Consider the following 21,734-nt stretch of genomic DNA (forward strand, 5'->3'; position numbering starts at 1 on the left):
GCGGAGCACAGACTCCGGACGCGCAGGCTCAGCGGCCATGGCTCATGGGCCCAGCCGCTCTGCGGCATGTGGGATCCTCCCGGACCGGGGCACGAACCTGCGTCCCCTGCATCGGCAGGCGGACTCTCAACCACTGCGCCACCAGGGAAGCCCCTATACTCAGACTTTATGACCTTAAAAATAGGTTAGGAAAGCTATTCAGAGTTACTTGCCTAATTAGTGACTAGTGTGTCACCACTAAGCCCAGTGTTCTTTTCAGCACTTTTACTTGGTTTCCCTCATCTTGCATGGTAGACTGAAAAAAAGAATATTCTTTTTCCTGACCAGACTCTTATAAATACTGAATTTGTTACAACAAGCAAAGATAAAGGCCGCTTGGAAATGGGAACTGAAATTTACTGAGACCTTCTCTGTACTGTTCTGGGTTCTTTACATGCATTATGCATATAATATTCTTAACCACCTTATGAGTTATAGGTGCTTTTATGATCCCACTTTAGAGATGAGGAAACTGAGTTATACAGGGAGAGGTAAAGTAACGCTTGAGGTCACATAGATAGGGAGCTGTGATTTTTAAGCCTGTGCTCCCAAATACCATTCAGCCTTACCATCTACCAGCAGCTGAAAGGAAGCACATTTTCTTTTTACTGCAGGGTTTTCAGTGTTAAAATTTCAATAGACAGCACAGGAAGTTCCCAAATTTCTCTGCTGCCAATCTCAGCAGCACTCATAATTCTATGCTAGACGTTTATCCATTCTTCAGTAAGCAGTCTGGGTATTCTTATGGGCTAATCTTAGCAATTCTATTTGAATTCCTTTTTAAAGTCATGTTTACATACTTGTAATCATGACTTTTAGTGAAACATAAAGTGCTCTTTGATAACATATCAACAAAATGTTGAGATTCTGTGCACTGTGTTTCCTGTAGGCACTGCTGCGGTCAGCCTGGTATTGTGGATAATGCAGTCAGCTAAGATGCAGGAGACCAAGCATCTAGTTCTGGCTTGGCAGACAAGATATTTAACCTCTCTGGACCTACTTCCTTATCTTTGTAAAATAAGAGGACTAGACTTTCAAAGTCTAAATGACTTTAAAAGAGTCAACTGTAACATTCTGTAATAGTAGGCAGGTGTACCCATAGCTTTGAGAAAATAAGAGAAAGAAGAAAAGATCAGGTCACACTTTTTAAAAATAAAATTCATAATGATCAGCAAGCCAACATTTCTTGATTCTATTTGAACTTAATTTTAGGGTTGCTGGAATTGTTTTGTCTACTGCTGCTTGGTGTAGAGGAAATTTTAAGAAAAGACATATACATTCTCGCCCCATAGCTAGGGTTAGTGGTCGTCTGATCTAGGTTCTATAGTTTAAAAATGTATTCATTAAAATATCCCAGTGGATTTCTGCCTCCCTCAGGTCACTTTGTCAGATATTGATACTTTTCAGATAGGCTTGTTTAAATGTTGATTGTGTATTTTGAGATCTTGTTGGGATCTTGCCGGTATTGTTAAAGATGAGGGATTATGCACAGGTGATCATAGTATATAGCCCTTTATTTTTAGAAGACAAGTGTGATTACTCATTGTTCAGAGAAATTTTAGATAAAATTTTATTTATCTGCAGGATTTCAGATAGAATCACTATATAGTTAATTGTCGTACAAATCATGTTTTTAAAGTATTTCTAGAATGGGTGAATCTTCATCTGGTACCCATCTTCTGTGGCTAGTAGATAGTAATTAAAATCTGAGAAAATCTCTTATGAGGATTCTGATAGAATTATTGCCATCCCTTGACAAAGAAGCTGAAATTGAAAAATACTTTCACTAGCGTCTCGCTTTGTCTGCTCATATCTATGTAAATAAAATCAATATCTAATGTCAGGGACTTAATAACTTCAGATGAGAAATCAGGACAACTTTGGGGAGAGAGCAGTGAACTTAGAATTGTTGTTTTTAACACCATTTTAAGAAGATAAAATAGAAATACATAACTTGGATGAGAAGGCTAATAAATAAAATTGTATACAGGCGAATTCTTCTTAGGATTTTATTTTTGGATTATTTTGAAGATTGAATGAATCACTAACAACAGTGTCTAGAAGATGATGTAATAAATGTTAATCGTTACCAATAGTTAATTCTTTCTATAACAGAAAGAAGCAGCTACAAATGTAATGTTAACTCAGCTCTTAGAATACATCTGAGATGCCTGATATTTAAAATTCCACTGAGCAATTAAAACAGATGTGATAAAATTATGCATTTTTCTCGAAGGACCTTCAGGCCTTCACTGCAGGTCTCTACCCTTGCTCTACAAACAGGTCCAATGGACTTGCTCATCTAGTTTCTAGGCATGTAACAGGTTAGAAAAGGAGAAAAGGGGTGGTTGCCTCAGGCATATTAATAGCAGCAGTAAACAGCTGACAGAATTATGAAGAAAAGCAAATATGTATTACCCCAAAATATAGCAGTCTAAGCCTTCATAGCGTGTAATGCAAATATGAGAGTAGTGTAGCAATTTATGTTCATAAAAGTATGACCAAAATTATCAGCCTAAATTCTGGTTGTAAATATCCAAATCTGGCTAATTTAAGCAGAAAACAAAAAAAAGGCAAAAAAAAGGCTATCTGGTAGCTCACAAAATGGACATGAAAGCTGAAATAAACCAGGCTCAGAAAAAGGTTAGGAACTAGGATTGGTTTACATAAGATGTTGTGATTCCTCTGGGTGTTAGACTGATTGAATTGCTTCTGTGTCTTTTGAGTCACCACAGGGTCCTGGTTGGCACTGTGTGTGTTGCCAGAAGACAGGACTATCTGGCCCTTTCAGCTTCTGTAGTGGAAGGGCACTGCCCCTGCCCAGATTCTCACAGTAGTGGATTATCCCAAATAGAAAGGAGGCTTGGATGCTGGCTTGCAAAATTTACAGCTGTCTACTGCATCCCCAAACCTTAAAAAACAAACAAACAGAAACAACAACAAAAACTATATAAATTGGGGTTGTATATAATTAAAGAAAGGTTTTTATAGAAACTGAGGGACGTACTATTGATATTTGTCAAAGCTTAAAATGCACATGAGAGACCCAGAGACTTCACTTAAAGGAATTTATCTAAAAGATAAATTTGCACATTAGGAAAAGTCGTAAGCGCAAGGATATTAATTGCACTTTATTTGTAAACAACCAAATAAAGTTTTGGTTTGGTTTTATTTGAAAACAACCTCAATGTCTATAGTTAAGCCTGGGTCAATTATTTACAGTACCTCTGTACAGTGGAAAACTGTATCCCTTAAAAAGAATTGGTTAGAGGGAAGAGATATGGGAACATATGTATATGTATAACTGATTCACTTTGTTATAAAGCAGAAACTCACACCAGTGTAAAGAAATTATACTCCAATATAGATGTTAAAAAAAAAAGGTTAGATACTATTTACCAATAATGAATAAGCTCCAAGATAACATTAGATTAAAAAACAAGACACAGATATTTGTATAGAAGAAAAGGGGCTGGAGGTTACAATGGGGATTATACGTATCATGTGCATAAGAAAGTTGTTTGGGGGAGAAGTAGGGGACTGGGGTAGGAGGGAGACGAGTTTTTTTTCCGTGTTCATGGGTTGAACTGTGTCCCCTCAAAACGATATGTTGAAGTCGTGACCTCCAGCATCTCAGAATGTGACTTTATTAGGACATAGGGTTTTTACAGAGGTGATCAAGTTAAAATGAAGTCACTAGGATGGGCCCTAATATAATATTTACTGGTGTCCTTATCAGAAGGGAGAATTTGGACACAGAGACAGACATGGCAGAGGGACAGCCATGTGAAGATGGGGGATTGTAGTGGTGCATGTACAAGCAGAGAAATGCCTGAGGCTACCAGAAGCTAGGGGAGAGGTCTGGAACAGATGCTTCCCTAGTGCCTTTAAGAGGGATCATGGCTCTGCTGACACCTTGCTTGGACTTCTGACCTCCAGAACTGAGAATAAATTTCTGTAATTCTAAACGACCTAGTTTATGGTACTTTGTTATGGTGGTACTAGAAAACTAACACATCTCCTGCATGGTTGTAATTTTTATCTGAGGAATAGGGATGTGGGCTATATATCGTAGTTTAGAGTTTCAAAGAATTAAAAAATTTACAATTATTCATTGTTTAAATGCAAAACTGTGCAGGTAAAGGAAAAGTTGGTTATCGTTACCTAACTTTATAAATAATTTGTGTTCTGAAATATTTTGGGCATATTGAAAAGATTAACCTAGAGAATATTATGCTTAGTGGAATAAGTCAGAAAAAGACATACTATATGATATCGCTTATATGTGGAATCTAAAAATAATACAAATGAATGTATATGCAAAACAGAAACAGACTCACAGATACAGAAAACAAACTTGTGGTTACCAAAGGGGAGAGAGAAGTAAGGGAGGGACAAATTAGGGGTATGAGATTAACAGATGCAAACTATCATGTAAAAAGTAAACGGGCAACAAGGATATATTGTGTAGCACAGGAAATTATAGTCATTATCTTGTAATAACTTATAATGGAGTAAAATCTGCAAAAATACTGAGTCACTATGCTATACACCTGAAAATAATGTAATATTGTAACTCAACTATACTTCAGTTAAAAAAAAAATACTGATGTAACACATACCCATATACTCACATGCAGCTAAGAAATAAAATTGTACAAATACAGTTGAAGCTCCCTTTGTATTCCCCAGATCCCAGTCCCCTTCCTCCTCTTCAGAAGTAACCACCATCCCAGATTTGGTATTGATCATAACTATGTATGTGTTTGTATTTTTGCTAAATGTATATGTATGCTATAAACACTATATAGTATTGGGTTGCATGTTTTTTTTTAACTTTTATTAATTGAATCTTTCTGCTGCTTTTCCTACTTAAGCACTTTATTTACTTTTTTTAAGATTTAAAATTTTAATTATTTATTTATTTTGGCCGTATTAGGTACTTTCTTGCTGCGTGCAGGCTTTCTTTGCTTGTGGCAAGCAGAGGCTATTCTTTGTTGCGGTGCACAGGCTTCTCTTTGCAGTGGCTTCTCTTGTCGTGGAGCACGGGCTCTAGGCGCGCGGGCTTCAGTAGTTGTGGCACATGAACTCAGTAGTTGTGGCTCGCAGGCTCTAGAGCGCAGGCTCAGTAGTTGTGGTGCACGGGCTTAGTTGCTCCGCGGCATGTGGGATCCTTCTGGACCAGGGCTCTAACCCATGTCCCCTGCATTGGCAGGCGGATTCTTAACCCACTGTGCCACCAGGGAAGCCCCACTTACGTAAATCTTAAAGTTTGCTAGATTTTGCTAAACTGTTCTCCAAAACGATTGTAGCTATTTACAGTTCCACCATTAGGGAATAATGCTTCTCTATATCCTCATCAATTTTTGATATTTCCAGACTCCTGAATTTCTGCCAACCTGATGAATATGGAAGTAGAATTTCATCAGGATTGTAATTTCCATGTTCCTGATTATTAGTGAGATTGAACACCTTCCTGCTTTGTACATTTGACTTTTCCATATTTTTTGCCCAGTTTTAAGTTATTTTTTTCTTACTGATCTGTCCTTTATATATTCTAGATTCCAGTCTCCTAGTCTGTGACTTGTCTTTTCATTTTGTTTACAGTGTCTTTTAAAAGCAAGAAGTTGTGGAATCCTGTGTGCTTTTAGAAGCTAGGAATTATTCCTTATGTAGGATGCTTTAAAGTGTGGTTATTCTAGCCCTAGCATTCTAATACAGTTTTGCTACAGTGTGTTTTTAAATAATGTGAACTAGCTCACAAATGATTGCTGAGTAAGGCAGTGATGTCCGTATAACCCAGAAATCACATTGGTTCATGTGCAGTTTTTCCCAACACATTAATATTTTGCACCAACAGTTGTGTACAGTTTTGTAATAGTTAAATCGAAGAATATACGCCTTTAAGTCTGAAATAGAGAGCTGTTGCATGATTTGATTGTTTTAATAGGATCACTCTGGTAATAGAAACAGGAAGTTATTGCAATAATCTGGACAGGAGTAAGTAGATGGAGCCTTGACCAAACTATGCTAGTAGGCCATAATGAAAAGTATGAAAGCCTACTACCCTAGAAAAACACATGTACACAAGAAGACATGCACAAGAATGCTTGTCACATGTATTGATTTAATAGTGAGTAAGTACAAATACCATCAATAGAATGGATAAACTATGCAGTTTGAATTAACTAGAGCTGCACGTATTAACTTGAGTTATATGTTAGACAACCAAGTATAGAGTTACCTTTACAGATGGATATGAGTCTGGAGTTCAGGACAGTTGTACAAGCTGGAGACAGAAATTTGGCAGTTATTAGGATATAGTTGCCATAAAGCCACAAGACTGGATAAAATTACCAAGGGAGTAAGTATAAATAGAAAAGAGCTCAGAGGACTGAGCCCTGGGAAACTCTTATCATTTAGTTTGGGGAAAGGAGGAAGAATAAACTGAGAAGGCAATAATTTTCTGGAAGTGAAGTGATTCAGGAGGAGAAAGCAATAAATTGTATCAAATGCTGCTGATAGGTAAGAAGTATGAGAACTTGATTTAACAGCATGGAAGTCATTGATGGCCTTGGCAGGAATTTCAGTGGAATGGTAGAGTTGAAGGGCTGACTAGAATGCTTCCAGAAAAAATGGGAAGAAGAAAACTGAAGAACTTCTTCAGACTCCCACCATCACATCTGCTTAACCAACTCTTCTTGTGCCCATATATTCTTATCTTTTCTCCTGTTACTATGAATGATCTGTCTGTGCTTCTAGCTAAGGCCAGCCCCTTCCGTTGTGCACTTGCTTCCATCTTTGCTAGCCAATTAAAAACTGTGGACCTGGGAAATCTCCCCTCCCTTTCCTACATCATTATTTTCTCTACTGCATCATTGCTGATGTCTTTCCCACCTTAAAAAAGGAAATTCTTGACCCAATTTCCCCCACATTTTCTTTGCTTACAGCAAAAGTCTTTGAAAGAACTGTCCTGCTGCTATCTCCAGTTTTTCTTCTATTTCATGTTTGGGTGCAGGCATGGAATAAGCAGACAGTTGGATTTAATCAAATTGTGGTTAAGCCATGTGAGTATGATGAGATAAAGGAACGAGGGAGTTAAGATTCTATGCAAGAGTGTAATTTAAGCTGCTGAAGGAGACGAGAGTAATTGAGAGGGGAGAAAGATGTGAAAACGTGGTGGTATCGGTGGACAGAAGTTCCCCATGGGGGGTTCAGAGGATCATTGGAGATGAGATAGTAGGGCGAGTGAGCTGGAGAGAGGGGTTAGTGGTTGGGGAATGAGGTATTTGAGATCAGAGAAGAGTTTGAGTTATTGGTAATGACAAGCTCAAGGTTATGACCAAAGTTGTCGTTGAGGCAGAAGAGAAGGGAAAAATTATTGAAGAGCCTTTCAAGTACAGCCAATGAACTGGGAGGCCAAGATATTGGAAGGATCGTCTTTGTAAGTATTGAAATCACCAACAAATACAGCTGGAGTAGTGTTGTGGAGAGTGAGAATGAGACAGGAACTAAATTCCTAAAGGATCAAGAGGGAATTGAGGGGACTGTACAGTAGATAACTGCAATAAGAAGTACCCAGGTAGAAGGTGGCATGGTCTAATGACATGTTTTTAATGGGGGGAGCAGAGAATAGATGAGGAGAAAGGGACCTGTTCCATCTCCAGGCCCAGTGGTATCAAGAGGTGTGATAGAGAAAACAGCTAAGCTACCATTTGAGAGGGCTGCAGGTGAAGCCGTGTCATCAGAAGTCACAACCTCTAATTCCGACAAGTGCAGTTTAGAGGGCTGGGCATTTTCACGAATTAATACTCAATTTTCTTAAACCACAGTCTCATGATAAAGAGACATGAATAAAAAAAAATTCCTATAAGAAAAACAGCCATGAAATAATAAGTGAAATTCAGCTTCATGTTTGGAAGAGACATAGGGAGTGGCAAAGGGACTATTTTAAAGGGACCAGTCATTTTGTGTGCTTGTAATAGCAAAAGTCAGGCCTAATATTGACTGATCTTTTGATTTTTTTCAAGAGAAGCTAGAACTATGGATTTTTGTGTGGTTTAAAAGCTTAAAATAACTAGCTTGTTATTTTGTTTTAAATACTGTGCAGGCCAAATAAAACAAGTCAGAGACTGCATTTAGCCATTGTTGCAATTTTATGAACTCTGCTTTTTAAAATAGAAAATACTACGGTATGTATTCCTAAGTTCAAGGGTCAAAGTCCATGACTGTCAAACTGGCTGCCTTGTTGGGTAGCCTGCAGCAGTCTGGTTCAGTCTGCAGGTGTAAAGGGAGTGACTATCACAGGCTGATCACCAAGCAGCACTTAGATCACCTGGCAGTTTATCAGTTGCTTAATTGATTATTACTCAAACAGATCTTATTTCGCCCCCAACCCCGCTTTTTTTTTTTTGCTTTCAGTTTTAACTCTGATAATGGAATTCCTTTGAAGAGAAACATACTTAACCTTTTATCATCTGAACTTTTAATAAAAAGTAGACATACAATAAAAGAAAGCTTCTAATAGAGGAAAACTTGAAGGTTCTTTAAGCCTAAAAAAACCCACTGTTAATTCCTAAACAGATTGTAACATTATAAAGTATTTAATGTTTCTTTAAAATCTTCAATTTTCCTTTAGTCTTAATGATGATGGAGAATATTTTTTTGTATTGAAGTAGAAGTTTAAAGATGGTATTTGGCTGTATTTGACCTTGGGCAAAGCAGTAAACCCCCTTCTAGACTTCCTTTCCTTATCTGTAAACTGGAGATTAAAAATACATGCCCTGCCTACTTCATAAGGTAGCTGTTTAGTCCGATGAGAATGTGAAAAGCTTACACCTTGTATGAGTGCTTTATTCTACTGAAGAATGACAGTTTGCCTAAAGCTAGTGAGATTGTCTATTTAGAGAAAATATTTTAGATTAGAATATATTTAAAATTCAGGAACCCCCTTGAGTATGAGTAGGTATATAATCTACTTCCAAAAGCAACTTTCCTATTGAAAGATGACACTGCTGATGGTATCACTGTGTGAGGTAGTGGCTGAAAAGTATCCTCTCTCCAGTTTTGTAAGCATGACTGTTTGAACTTTGGTTAAAAATCTTGTTCATTCAGGTGACACATGATACACGTACTCTTTCATGGTCCTACCATCACCTTCCCTTCCCTTCCCTTCCCTTCCCTTCTCACCCTGTACTCAATTTCTTTTTCATCAAAATTAACAATTATCACTTGAGATTTATATTTAAAGAGTCTTTTCTAGCAGCATTTAATACACGCTTAAAAGAACAAGTCTTAACTGAAAAACACAGGATACCTCATTTTCACAGTAATTTTTTTTAAGTCCCAGTGATGAAAACTCTAAGGCAGTTTCTTCAAAGGAAGATAACATTGACGAATCCAGTGCAGCCAGTGTGTGAATATTAGGTGATAAAATCTTTATCACATCCATCTTGACTGTCCTGAAACTTAGTCTGAGTCTTTTAGAATAGTTACTCCTTTTTATTAATTGTGTGGTTGTTATACAGCCATGGAAGGAAAAAACTGAACATCAAAATCATCAGCAATATACCTGAAAGAAAAATACAGTAAAAACAAAACAATCCCTAAGGAAGTTCATAATCATTCAGTGGTTATAATTTAAGATTATATACAGTTACATACCTAGAGATTTGTAGAGCTATGTTTAAGAGAATTAGCTACATCAGTTCTACATGAAACATGTAGGTATTTTAAAATATAATATTCTCACATTATTTTTCTTCAACGATGAATCCTTAAAAACAGTATGTACTTGGAAAAACCAATAGGATCTAAACAATGAATTCAAAGGATAAATAAAATAGATCTGGAGTTCTAGTTCTGGCTTCATTACTGACTTGCTGAGTGAGAAACTCTGGACTTGTGTCTCCATTTTAGTCTCAACGATTAATAGCTTTTAGAGCTGTATTAATAAGCAGAGTATCTGAAAGAAAACTTCAGTTGACGTTTTAAATCTTAAATATAAATATGTTTTTAAAAAAATCACATTAGCAAATCTTCATTTTTGAGGTCATGCCAGATAAATCTAAACTAGCATATATATATATGTATATATATGTAAACAGTGTGATTTTTTTAAAAACCATTTTTTAAGATTTAAAATTTTTCAGTGGGAAATAGGGACAGAGGAGATTTAGGCACAGGACTCAAATCACTGTCTAACAGAGAAGTCTGCAGTAGTTAATGTTTTTATCTGAAGGTATGTAGGCTTAAAGCTCTAAATCAGTTTAAACTTAGATTAAGAATGTGTTTTTGTCACATGCAGATTTGATAGTTTACTCCTGTTTGCTAACAAGAGGAAACCTTAAGGTTTGACTAGCATTTGGATAGCTTAACATATTTTTGAAAGATGAATCTGATTTGCAAACAAAGGCTTTAGATTTTTTTAAAAGTCAGAAACAGTCTGGTAATAAATCCACAAAATTTGACATTTTCTTTATAAAGTCATAGCTAGAAAATAAGACATTACATTTAAAACTTTCTAAAAATGGAGTTGCAGTTTCATAGAAGCAAATAGAATTTGCAAATTTTTATTATATGAAATGTGTAAGCTAGAGAATTAATTCTATATACATTCTTATAGTCACATTTCTAACATTTTATTAATTGGGGAAGATGGCAGGGCCCATTAAAGGAATTATAATTATCTCCGCTATGAAGAGAAACAAGAAAGAACAAGGACCATGTCTTCCAAGAATAGTGTGCTCCCTGCTTGGTCAAGAAGGGAAAGAAGATAGGTATCTTGCAATTACGCTCCTCTGTCGCACTCTGTGGCACTGCCTAGTGTTTGTTTGCTTTGACTCCTCATCTCTTACTTAGCTCTTTGAATGACTCTTGTAAAAATAAAATTTATTTTTCTTATCCTTCTTTGAGTTTAATAGTGACCTTATTTCATTTGAGGCCATTCCTTTTCCCAATGGGAATGTAATTTCAGTGTATGACAAAAGTCAGTGGCAAGCCAGAATTCAGTATTCTAAAAACTGCCATTTAGTCACATGTCTTTTATCCACACCTATCGAATTATTTCTATATTGTTTCTCATTCACAAACCTGTGAAAGCAGTATAGGAACATGGCTCTTTAAATGAAAAACTAGAACAGAAATTTTATTTGGGTCTGTTTACAAAAAGCTAGGTTAACAAAGCTTAACAAAGCTAGGTTAAAAAGCTTAGGTTAACAAAGGAAGAATCTTTGAATGTATATTTTCAACAGGCTAATTAGGGCCATACATAATTGCAGAAAAGTTTGATCCCAATCCCATTTTTAAAAGATCCCTTGGATAGGAAGTAAGGAAATAAAAGTGTATTTGTCTTTCATTTACGTATTTGGATTGTTTTTTGGATAAGTGGTTCTTTAAAATGTTTTGGTAACGGCAACAAGTAATGTTCTCTTCCTGTTTGCACCACACTGTCAGGAAGAGAATATACTCTGTTTTCCTACCCTACTACTCTCTGGTCTGTATATTTGCTAAAGGGGCAGAAGTAATTGCTCCTTTTTTTTTAATCTGTCATGAGACTTTTTTCCAGTATGTTCTTCCAGGAAGAAGTTATCAAGTGATTTAGGCTAGAAAATGTGTTTAAAAAAGTCATGGTCTTTTTACAGAGAATGGCAATGACTTCTGTTTCTTTTTTCTTTTAAAATTCTTTTGGAAAGGCCTACTTTTTAGTTGTTTTTCAAGTAGTGAATGACATAATTCCTTAGTATCATGGGCCTACTGTTAAAATTGTAGTTGGAGCACATTAACAAATATATAATGTTAATAATATATGTTCATTTCAAATAAGACATATTAAGAGAATTTTTCCATATAAAAACTTCAGTAGACCAGTCCAATTAGTGATGTTTTTAACTTCTTCATGAACTTCAGTGACCTTTTTTACTTCTTAAAAATTAAGAGCAGAGAAAATTTAAAGAACTTATTGGAAAATACTAGTAATCAATAGATGAGAAAAAGCTACCATTATTAGCATTTTAAAATACAGGTTTTCTCTGATATTCTTCATGTTTAGGCCTATAGATATTGCTGAGCATAATAGATACTAAATGTGAGGAAAATGCCTAAATGAAACGAATGGAAGGAATGGAAGGAGTGAAGTATGATGGCTATTCAAACCTGTTATGCCTGTGTTCTCTCCTATAAGTACCCTCCTCCCCACCCCCTTTTTTTTTTTTAAAGAAATGAGCAACAAGAAACAAAATGCAAACCGGATAAAAAGAAGGATGAACTAACAGAAGGCCAGCTATCCTCATATTCATTTATAGTTATGAATTGTAGTCAGGCTTAAAACAGATGACTAAACAAAATCAAGAAATGCTGATAACTTACATAAGGAAATGCATATCATGATTACAGTTATTTTATAACTTCTTTATGTTATTTGACCTACCTGAAAAGAGGAGTTTTACATATCTGATCCAGATAGAGATAACAGGAATGCAACTTGTGGAAAATTTTAAAACTACATTTATTATAGTTCTGCATTGTTTCATGAGATGCCCTTCTGTAAAATGAGTCAAATGAACTAAATCGTATTTTATTTGGCGCTCACAAACTTGAAAAAAACAAATTCCTTTAGCAAAAAAAAAGATTATTTTTTAAAGGAAGTAATTACTTCTCACTTTTTTGCCCTCATATCTGAGGGATTCTTAAAGTGGTATCAGACCTCAAACTGACTATCCTTAACTAAGTAATTTGTTTCTTTGAAGATAAAAACAGTTTTAAAGGATACTGCACAAAATAAAATGTTACTTCAGGCATAACATTTCCTACCTTTTTTCTTTTCTGTCCCTACTCTGGCTTTGGAAATTGACATGTTACAGTGACATTCCATATCATATTTAAAATATTCTAATCTTTTAATTATATTAAATAAAAATATGCTTACCTAAAGAAGGAGCCAGCCAATATACTATAAAAAATTGAAGGAATGCTTCATCAAAACACTTGAAATGTAGTGAAAGTGCCAAAGCTGGATTAAATACAGCTCCTGTTAGACTTCCTCCTGTAATACATTTTAAACAGAATGATACCAAACCATATATCTTACATTTTCTTGCAACTAGAAATACAGGGATTACTAAATGTAACTATTTCATTTTAGGTATTTAAGTATTCTTATTCTGTAATCTTCCTTTGCAGAATCACCTGGCATAGAGGATAAAAATAGATTATAGATTATAATATGCCAGGTGCAAAAAAGCGGGGGTGGGGGAGGACAAAGGACATTAAGAATTTTAATCCAATGCTTTTCCTATAGTATATTATAAAATGCACATTGAAAGTTAACCTGCTCTGTTATTGTTCCTACAGTTTTATAAAACAGGAGATTTGGCTGCCCTTCTTAACATTCATCAACTTAAATGAGTGAATAATAATAAAAATAAGACGAAAGTACATTTAAAATGGGTACAATACCCCAAGATCCTCTTGAGCAGAAGTACCTTTGCTTTGAAAACAAAAAATGGACCACAGCATTATCATTGACTCCATTTTTACTTGGCAGCAGAGCCCTGAAGAAGTGACTGTGAGTGGTATGTGAATTATATCTCAATAAAGTGGTTACAAAATTTTTAAAAATAAAAAAAAGTGACTGAGTAGTCATGAAAGATAAGCACAAATTCTAACTGTTGACTACTTTTCAGGATTCATGGTCCAGCTCTGCACAGGGTCTCTCTCTGAGATGGGGCCCAGGAGCTTATAGTTCTGGCTACATAGCAAGTAAGGAAAGGCAAAAGAGGTTGGACTGCCTGTCCAGTGGTTCTCACCTGAACTGTGGCTCAGCTTTTCAAAACATATTCTAATTGTATCCCTGAGATAGAGACATTTCTGGTGGTTGTTCCAAGTGGAAGCTTTGGCACACTGTCTGCCTCTGACTCAGCCACAGCTACAGATCCGGAGATCTTCACAAATTTTACGTGGACATATGCCACTATAGCATGTTAATTGTCTTTATAAAATGCAGTGAAGTAAATTTGGAAATTAAGAGACCCTTTCATAAGATTTCACTAATGAGATTTCACTCCTGATAGGCTGAAAACATTGAAGCTGTGTGGAGGTAAAGATGTTGACACTGAACTGAGTTCACTCCATGGCTAAGAGTCCTTTTTAGCATACCAGCCTCACAGCATGATTCATATTTATGCCTCAGCAGTTATAAATGACATCACATCATGGACCTTCAGGACCACTCTTGAATAGTCAAATCTTGGAATGTTAAACCTGCAACTGCCGAGGGCCAACAGAATTGTTTGGTTGGCATGTGGTCATTTCAGCTTAATTCCACAAAAAATTACTGAGTTCTTATGTTCTGGACACCATGGATAAAAATATAAGGATTCACACAGATCTTTATAATATAATATGTGCGGTGATAATATAAGTGACCTGTGATTTTTTTTCGGCATTTATCAATAAAAATAGACTGAATCATTGCCCTCATAATTAGTTTGCTTCAGTTTTCCCATTAGGTCTTTGGTATCTCCATTAGGTCTAAGAACACTGTCAGTCAGTTTTATACCATTCTAAAACTCCAACTACTTCACACTTATCTTCTAACCCTTACATCACCAATTCTGCTCAGCGTGACTTGGTAGAAGCTGCCCCTCCTACCCAGAGGTACAGTCTCTTCCCCTGTCGTGGATATGGATTGGCTTTGCAACTTGCAGTGACAAATAGAATGCAGCAGAAGTGATGCTATGTGAATTCTGAATGTGAGAAGCAGCGCTGAGTGAATTCTAGGTTCAGGTCTCAATAAAGCCATCGTCGGTTTCCACTTTTTACTCTCTTGGAACAATGTCCTGACCATGTAAGTGAGCTGGAGGATGAGAGGCCACAGGGAAGAAAACTGAGGCATCTTAGATGGCTGTTGGTACCAACTGCTGGACGAGTGAAGCACCTTGGCTCTTCCAGACATACTAACTGTCCAGCTATATGATCTCAGGAATTTCCTATCTAATCCACAAAGTCATGAAAAATAATAAATTACTGTTATTTTAAGGATAAGTTAACTGATTCAGAAATCCATTGTGTCAACAAAAGGCCCAAAATGTGGCATTGGCTTTGATGATTTAGACTGGGTAATTCTTTGTTGGGAGTTGTCCTTTGCATTGTAGGATTTTTAGCAGCATTCCTAGCCTTCACCCACTAGGTGCCAGTTGCACATCCATCTCCCACCTTGTAACAACCACAAATGTCTCCAGACATTGCCAAAAGTCCCCTGGGGGGGTGGGGGGCAAAACTGTCGCATTGAAAACCACTGTCCTAGAGAACTACTGGTACTTGTATACTAGTAGACACACATAAGATTGTTTATTTATAGTAGCAATGAACTGGGAAAAACCTAAATGTCCATTCAGAAGAAGGTAGCTAAATATACAACTTAGTTATTAATTTGGAATACCATTCAGTACTGAAATAAGTGAAATCTCTTTACTAATATAGATCTCCAAGATAATATCACTGAACCACACCACTAAACAAAGCAAACTGCAGAAAGTAAAGTATGATACCTTTCATGTTAACATGACCACATAATAGTTTCTATAGGGTCCTATCTATACATATAATGCACGTAAGAATTTGGAAGGACACATATGCACGCACAGAGGACTACACTGGTGAGAAGAGTAGGCAGGGAAGGAGAGGGGACAGGCATGAAGGATGGCAATCAAAAGTCTCATTGGTAATATTTCCATTTTTTACAAAAATAACACATTCATGTATTGTGTAATTAAATGTGAATTATTTAAAAAGTAAGAATCGGGCTTCCCTGGTGGCGCAGTGGTTGGGAGTCTGCCTGCTGATGCAGGGGACGCGGGTTCGTGCCCCGGTCCGGGAGGATCCCACGTGCTGCGGAGCGGCTGGGCCTGTGGGCCATGGCCGCTGGGACTGCGCGTCCGGAGCCTGTGCTCCACAACGGGAGAGGCCACCACAGTGAGAGGCCCGTGTACAGCAAAAAAAAAAAAAAAAAGAAGTAAGAATCATCCATCAGGCACAGAACTTACAGAAAATGGCTTTGAAAAATGAGTTACTATTTATTGATGTCTGGAGGGGAGAAGCCATAACATATGTTGAAGAAGAGGTATCAACAGGGAGATCCAGCTGGCTGACTGCCAAGAGTTTTAGAAGACAGTATGACCTTGGTGAAATTACCACAAAGACTGAGTCCCAAATCTGATAATTATAGGCACTAATGTTTCTCAGTACTCCTAAAGGGAATCAAATTGTCTGTGACAGAATGACACTAGTCAAAATCATGTAAGACTCGTGTAAAAGCTAGAATGTCAATTAACTAATTCATAATGGAAGCTAGGCCTTTCCAGTGACCAGAACATTTGTGCCAGTTACTTTGGGAAGAACTTGGAATACATTATTCTTCATCATAGTCTGAAGAGATAGGTAGTAGTATTCTCCATTTTAAAGATGAGGAAACTGAGACCTAAATTAAGTTATCTCTCCTATGGACACAGTCCAACTCCAAGGCTGTGTGCTTAACCACTATATTATACTGGCATGATAAAAAAAAAAGTTTTGGACCTTTGTTTGAAGCTGTTTTTCATTTGTAAATTGACACCTATTTCATATGGTTATTGTATTAAAAATAAACATATGTAAAGAACTTAGTTCCCTTCTCCTTTGACAAATAATCTTACCCAAATTCTTCGTGACTTAGAAGGATACAAAAACCTCCTGAATGGAGTAAAGAAATGAAGTAAAAATGCAGTTACTTCAAACAATATATTAGGCTTATTTTGAAAGCTCTTAGACATAAAATATGGAATACCCAGATATGTATTACTTCTTTCTATTTTTAAATGAATAGAGTATTTGCTAATTCATTCACTCATTCTAAAAATAATGAGTATTTATTTGTAATAGGTGACACCATGCTAAGTCCTAGTTATAACAATGAATAAAACAATTTTAGTCTCTGTACTCATAAAGCTTACTGTCTGGTGGAGGAAGACAGGCATTACATCAGAAAACAAGTATATAATTTAAAAATTCTACAAAGGAAATGAACAGGGTACAGTAATAAAGACAGCCTATTTGAATATGTAAAATAACAGATTTTTTTCCCAATATGTAATTAATTTAAAAATGAATGCAGTTCTCTCTTACCCTGGTCATTGAACCAAATTCTCCCAAAACCTAAATTAAGGAAGATTTGCTTGAAATTTGCATTAATAGTTTTATAGCTTTAATATGTTAATAAATCACAGTTTTTTTTTACTTTATTTGGGAAGTCAATAAATACATGATAAGTGGTAATGACATCAGTGGCCTCCATCTGCACATCAAAGTGCAGGGTGCTAAACCAATAACTACACAATCAGACGCTTGATCATTGGCTATCCAAGGAGCCTGTGGCTATGCTGCTGGACAGTTATGTTCTGTAATCTTAAATTATCAGTTCTTTTGATGTGACCTGTATTAGTGTCCTCAAAATGCAAGTGATTAAAGAAATATCCCAGCATGCAACTTAGCCAAACCAGTACTAATAGTATCTTAGAAGTTTAAAAAAAAAAAAAAGACATATCAAAGTAACTTGTAACGATGCCTGATTTAGCAGATGCTTCCCCTGACTTTCCTTCCCTATCCATTCTTAACTCCTTCCTACAAAAGCCTCACCTCTGCCTGGTAAGACACACACTCAGCTAGTCCCCAAACAGTTCACTCTATTTAGAATAACTGATCTAAAGTTATGACTTATATCCATAGAAAAAATGGGGAGTGACATGGCTTCGTGCAGCACTTCCCAAAGTATGTTCTCTTCTGCTACACACTCCTAGACATAAGGATTCCATAAGTTTGAAAAACTGTGTTCCACATGCTTCTCTTGTTGGAGTTTCACAATAAACAGTAGCATAGTAAAGGCTCTGTGAAGTCTTAAATTAGAAAATCTGTTTAATCCAGTGTTTGCCAAATTTACTTGGCAACAGAATCCTTTTGTGACTTAAATTTTTTTAAGTTATGCTAAAATATACATAACATAAAATATGCCATTTTAACCATTTAAAAGTGTATATTCATGGCATTAATTACAGTCACAATGTTCAATCATCACCACTATTTCCAAAACTTTTCCATCACCCCAAACAGAAACTCTGTACCCATTAAACAAAAAGTCCCTATTCCTCCCTGCTACCCAGCCCATGGTAACCTCTACTCTACTTTGTGACTCTATGAATTTGCCTATTCTGAATATTTCATGTAAGTGGAGTCATATAACATTTGTCCCTTTGTGTCTGGCTTATTTTGCTTAGCATAATGTTTTCAAGGTTCATTCCTATCGTAGTATGTATCAGAACTTCATTCCTTTTCATGGCTGAACAATATTCAATTGTATGTATATATTTTTGTTACTTTTGAGGAATATGCTGTAGAAATGCTGATAATGAAATGAGTATAAGCTTTAGTGTCAGTTTAAACCATGGTTCCAGCACATTCTAGTTGTGTGACCTTGGATAGGTCATTTCACTTTTCTGAGCCTCACTTACATAAAAATGGGAATAATGTATTGATCAGTGGGTTGCTGTAAGGATTAACTAGGATAACTCATATACATTTCCTACATGCTTGGCATGTTGCCCAATGAATATTCTTATCTCTCATATATTGGCAGAAAAGGAAGATCATAATAGGGTATCAATTTTTGTAACAGTGCTAAATAATTGTTAGGTTCTGTCCCTGCACACAGCCTCCAGCACTGCCCAATATTATACCCACTAGCCACATATGGCTATTGAGTACTTGAAATGTGGCTATAGCAACTGAAGAAGTAAATATTTAATTTTAGTTGATTTATACCTAAATAACCATATGTGACTAGTGGCTACTGAAATGGCCAGCAAAGTCTAGACTGGAGCAGTGGTTCATATTGGGATCACCTGGGAAAATTTAAAATCTACTATTGCCTAGGCCCCTTCCCACAGCAATTAAATCTTAATCTTGGCACCCAGATATGGGTATGTTTAAGACACTCCCTAGGTGACTGTAATGCAGAGAGAATGTTGAGAACCACTGCTGTAGTGATCCCTTCACTCTCTCCTCCTCCCCTACCAATTAGTATCCTCATTTCAGCAATGTCGATGTCAATAGTGTGAGGGGAAGAAAAAGAGCAGTGTTTTTGGACACTTTAAATTGTTATTTTATGGGTTCTTTCTAATAACTCTCCTTATATTTATGTATAACTTCAATTATTATCTTGTTTCTCTTCTCTCAAAATCTTTGTCACTTATAAAATAGGTATTGGCTAATATATACAGTATTATTATGAAATCATAAATATGTATTAAAAGTACAAAAATAGGAAGAATACCAATTTAAAGATAATCAAGAGAGGGAGGAGGAACTGTGTATAACATTTTATTAACTTAAAACATCTTTTAAATGTTTACCACTTCTAATTATATAAGTACAGAGCTAAATTGTGGCATAACTTTTTTCAAGGGATGTTTCTGCTTTGGCCCAAACCTAAAACTTTAATAAGCAACTACTCACCAACCCCTCAGATATGCATAAATCCTTCCTTCTCTCCTATACCATTTACTTCCATCTGCCTCTACAAAAAAAATGGTACTAGATCTAAAGAAGTTGAAATGGATTGGAAATTCTTTCACTTCTACCTAGGAAGTCGAGCATATGTTTAAAATTCCTTATCTTGAGGTTTGCGTCTACTCATAGTTTCCCTTTCAGTGGGCAGAAGACTGATTCTTACTACTAATTCCTTTTATTAGATTCCTGCCTCCAAAACATCTTAGAATTCAGATATAGTCCTAATGAAATATTTTGTCGTGATCATTTAAAATAACACACTTCATCATCAAACTTTTGTTTTTTGGATTTTCTTGTCCCATTTGGAATATTCAGATTATCCACTGAATCTGAGATCTGTCAAGGTGAACAAATGGTTTACAAGAAATCAACAGATTCTCAAGAATTATTAGTTTTTAAAAAGCGTCTTTGATTTCAAGCACGTTTTGATTTTAAAACATCTTTCTTGATAGGCCATTAAAAATTCACTTATAACTCAAGATGAATTATTAAGGAGATACATGATATTAAGTAATTTTGTAGAAAAAGAACTAAGAAATAGAACTACAGAATTTCTACTTCCCACTCTTACTACTAACCAATCAGGTAGCTTGTGCTTTAAATTGGAAGGAACTTTTGACACCCAGGATCATGTTTCAGTGAGAGTCTCAGAAAGGATCTATACCAAGTTGGCAAGAGGTAGCTGATGTTATCTTTCCTTTCTACCATTACAACAATCCCTTTGTAGGATATTTGAACCCTTGGCAATATCTCACATGATCTCAGTTTCAGCACAGAAGTGGCTTTCTCTGGGTGTTAAAAAAAAAAAAAAAGCACTGAATGGAGGATCAATATTTCGACCCTATCAGTAAAGAATGAGCTGCAAAATGATTAGAATTACGGAGATACCAATATTGACTTCACAGAGGCATAATGGCTTAAAATGTATCTTGGCAAAGAACTTAGAGCCTCAAGTCATAGAAGCTCCGGACATGCCAAGTGTTTTGTGGGAATAACAAACCTGCATAGACCAAAAAGGTGATGAGTGCTGACAGCAGGTGGATACGAAGCTTGGTTCGGACCTCCTGGAAGTGCAGCAAAGCGCTGTGGAAGATAAAGGAGGAGACGGCCTCTATGATGACCGCTTTGGGCAAGTCCACTTGGATGGGATTCCTGCAAGCGAGGCTCCTCTCGCTGACGTGATACTTGGTCAGTCCCAGGCTCCACAGGGCGCCCATGCAGTACCTGCTGCACAGGGCACCAATCAGCTGAGCTAACAGCCTCATCGCACCCGTCTCAGCGGACATTCCCCCCAGCATCATCTGCATCATCACGCCGCACGGGTTGCTTGAGGTGCCCACCAGAGTCAGGCCATGCACCAACGAGAAGAAGTAGGTTAGCGTCAGCGGCCAGGTGGGGTGCAGGGGTTCCTGCTCGCTCAGCAGTTGCAGCTCATGGGTGCAGAAGCAGAGCTGGAACGTGGCCAGAAACTCCAAGACGAAGGCGTGGGCAGTGGGCCTGTTCAGCTGCTGCCGGGTGACCACGCGGGCCAGCCCCATGAACAGCACGATCGACAGCATCAGCCCCAGCGAGATACAGGTGTCCTGCATCTCGGGCCAGAGCCCCCGCAGCGCCGTCATGGCTCTCTCAACACCAGACTGGGAAGCCTGCTCTGGCTCGGCAGGAGGCGGTCTATGGGCCGGAGTCCTAAGTCCTCAGCCCCGCCCCCTCACGCCCCTCGGGGCGGGCCGACTCTAGGCTTACTGGAGGCACCGGGGGCGCTACGCGAAAGGCTCCTCCCCTCCCCGGCTCTAAGCTAGGGTGTTGTTACCAGAGCCGGGGAGGAGGGGCGACGAGGACAGCTCTGCGAGGGCACTGGCTGAGGGGCCAAAGGTCAGCAGGAGCCGGACAAGCACACGCCCTCGCCGCTTCCCTCAGGGACTGGAAGCAGGCGCGGGTGGGGCAGGGAGTGGAGGGAAGGCGCGCGTCCGGAGGCCATTGCGCATGCGCGCGGCGGCCCGCGCGCCTTTGCGAGAGGCTAGACTTGGGACCGCCGGACCCCCGGCGACGCCGGGCGCGCTTCTCCCAGTGCTAAGCGGGAGGGCGCGCGCCCCTTGCGC

At 37.6% G+C, this 21,734-nt stretch overlaps 1 protein-coding gene across 1 annotated transcript; it reads right to left on the reverse strand.

Annotated features, from left to right (window-relative positions):
* Window positions 1-8,995: 8,995 nt before the first annotated feature.
* On the reverse strand, window positions 8,996-21,264 carry AQP11 (aquaporin 11). Its single transcript, XM_082661185.1, has 3 exons — window positions 20,636-21,264; window positions 12,965-13,081; window positions 8,996-9,610 (listed from the first exon to the last, which is right to left on the reverse strand). The coding sequence occupies exons 1-3, from the start codon at window positions 21,252-21,254 to the stop codon at window positions 9,531-9,533; spliced, it is 816 nt and encodes a 271-aa protein (XP_082517311.1). The 5' UTR covers window positions 21,255-21,264; the 3' UTR covers window positions 8,996-9,530.
* Window positions 21,265-21,734: the final 470 nt, after the last annotated feature.

This window comes from Grampus griseus, assembly GCF_964374135.1.
Source record: "Grampus griseus genome assembly, chromosome: 8".
Lineage (NCBI taxonomy): Eukaryota > Metazoa > Chordata > Mammalia > Artiodactyla > Delphinidae > Grampus > Grampus griseus.

What these genes read in the sequence shown, in the direction of transcription:
- AQP11 (XM_082661185.1), bottom strand. Translation starts at nt 21,254, where the DNA reads ATGACGGCGCTGCGGGGGCTCTGGCCCGAGATGCAGGACACCTGTATC. An exon ending in CACCTTTTTGGTCTATGCAG is followed by an intron (nt 13,082 to 20,635) that starts GTTTGTTATTCC and finishes AATGTATTACAG; the next exon opens with GAGGAAGTCTAACAGGAGCT. An exon ending in TTGGCTGGCTCCTTCTTTAG is followed by an intron (nt 9,611 to 12,964) that starts GTAAGCATATTT and finishes TTTTTCTTTCAG; the next exon opens with GTATATTGCTGATGATTTTG.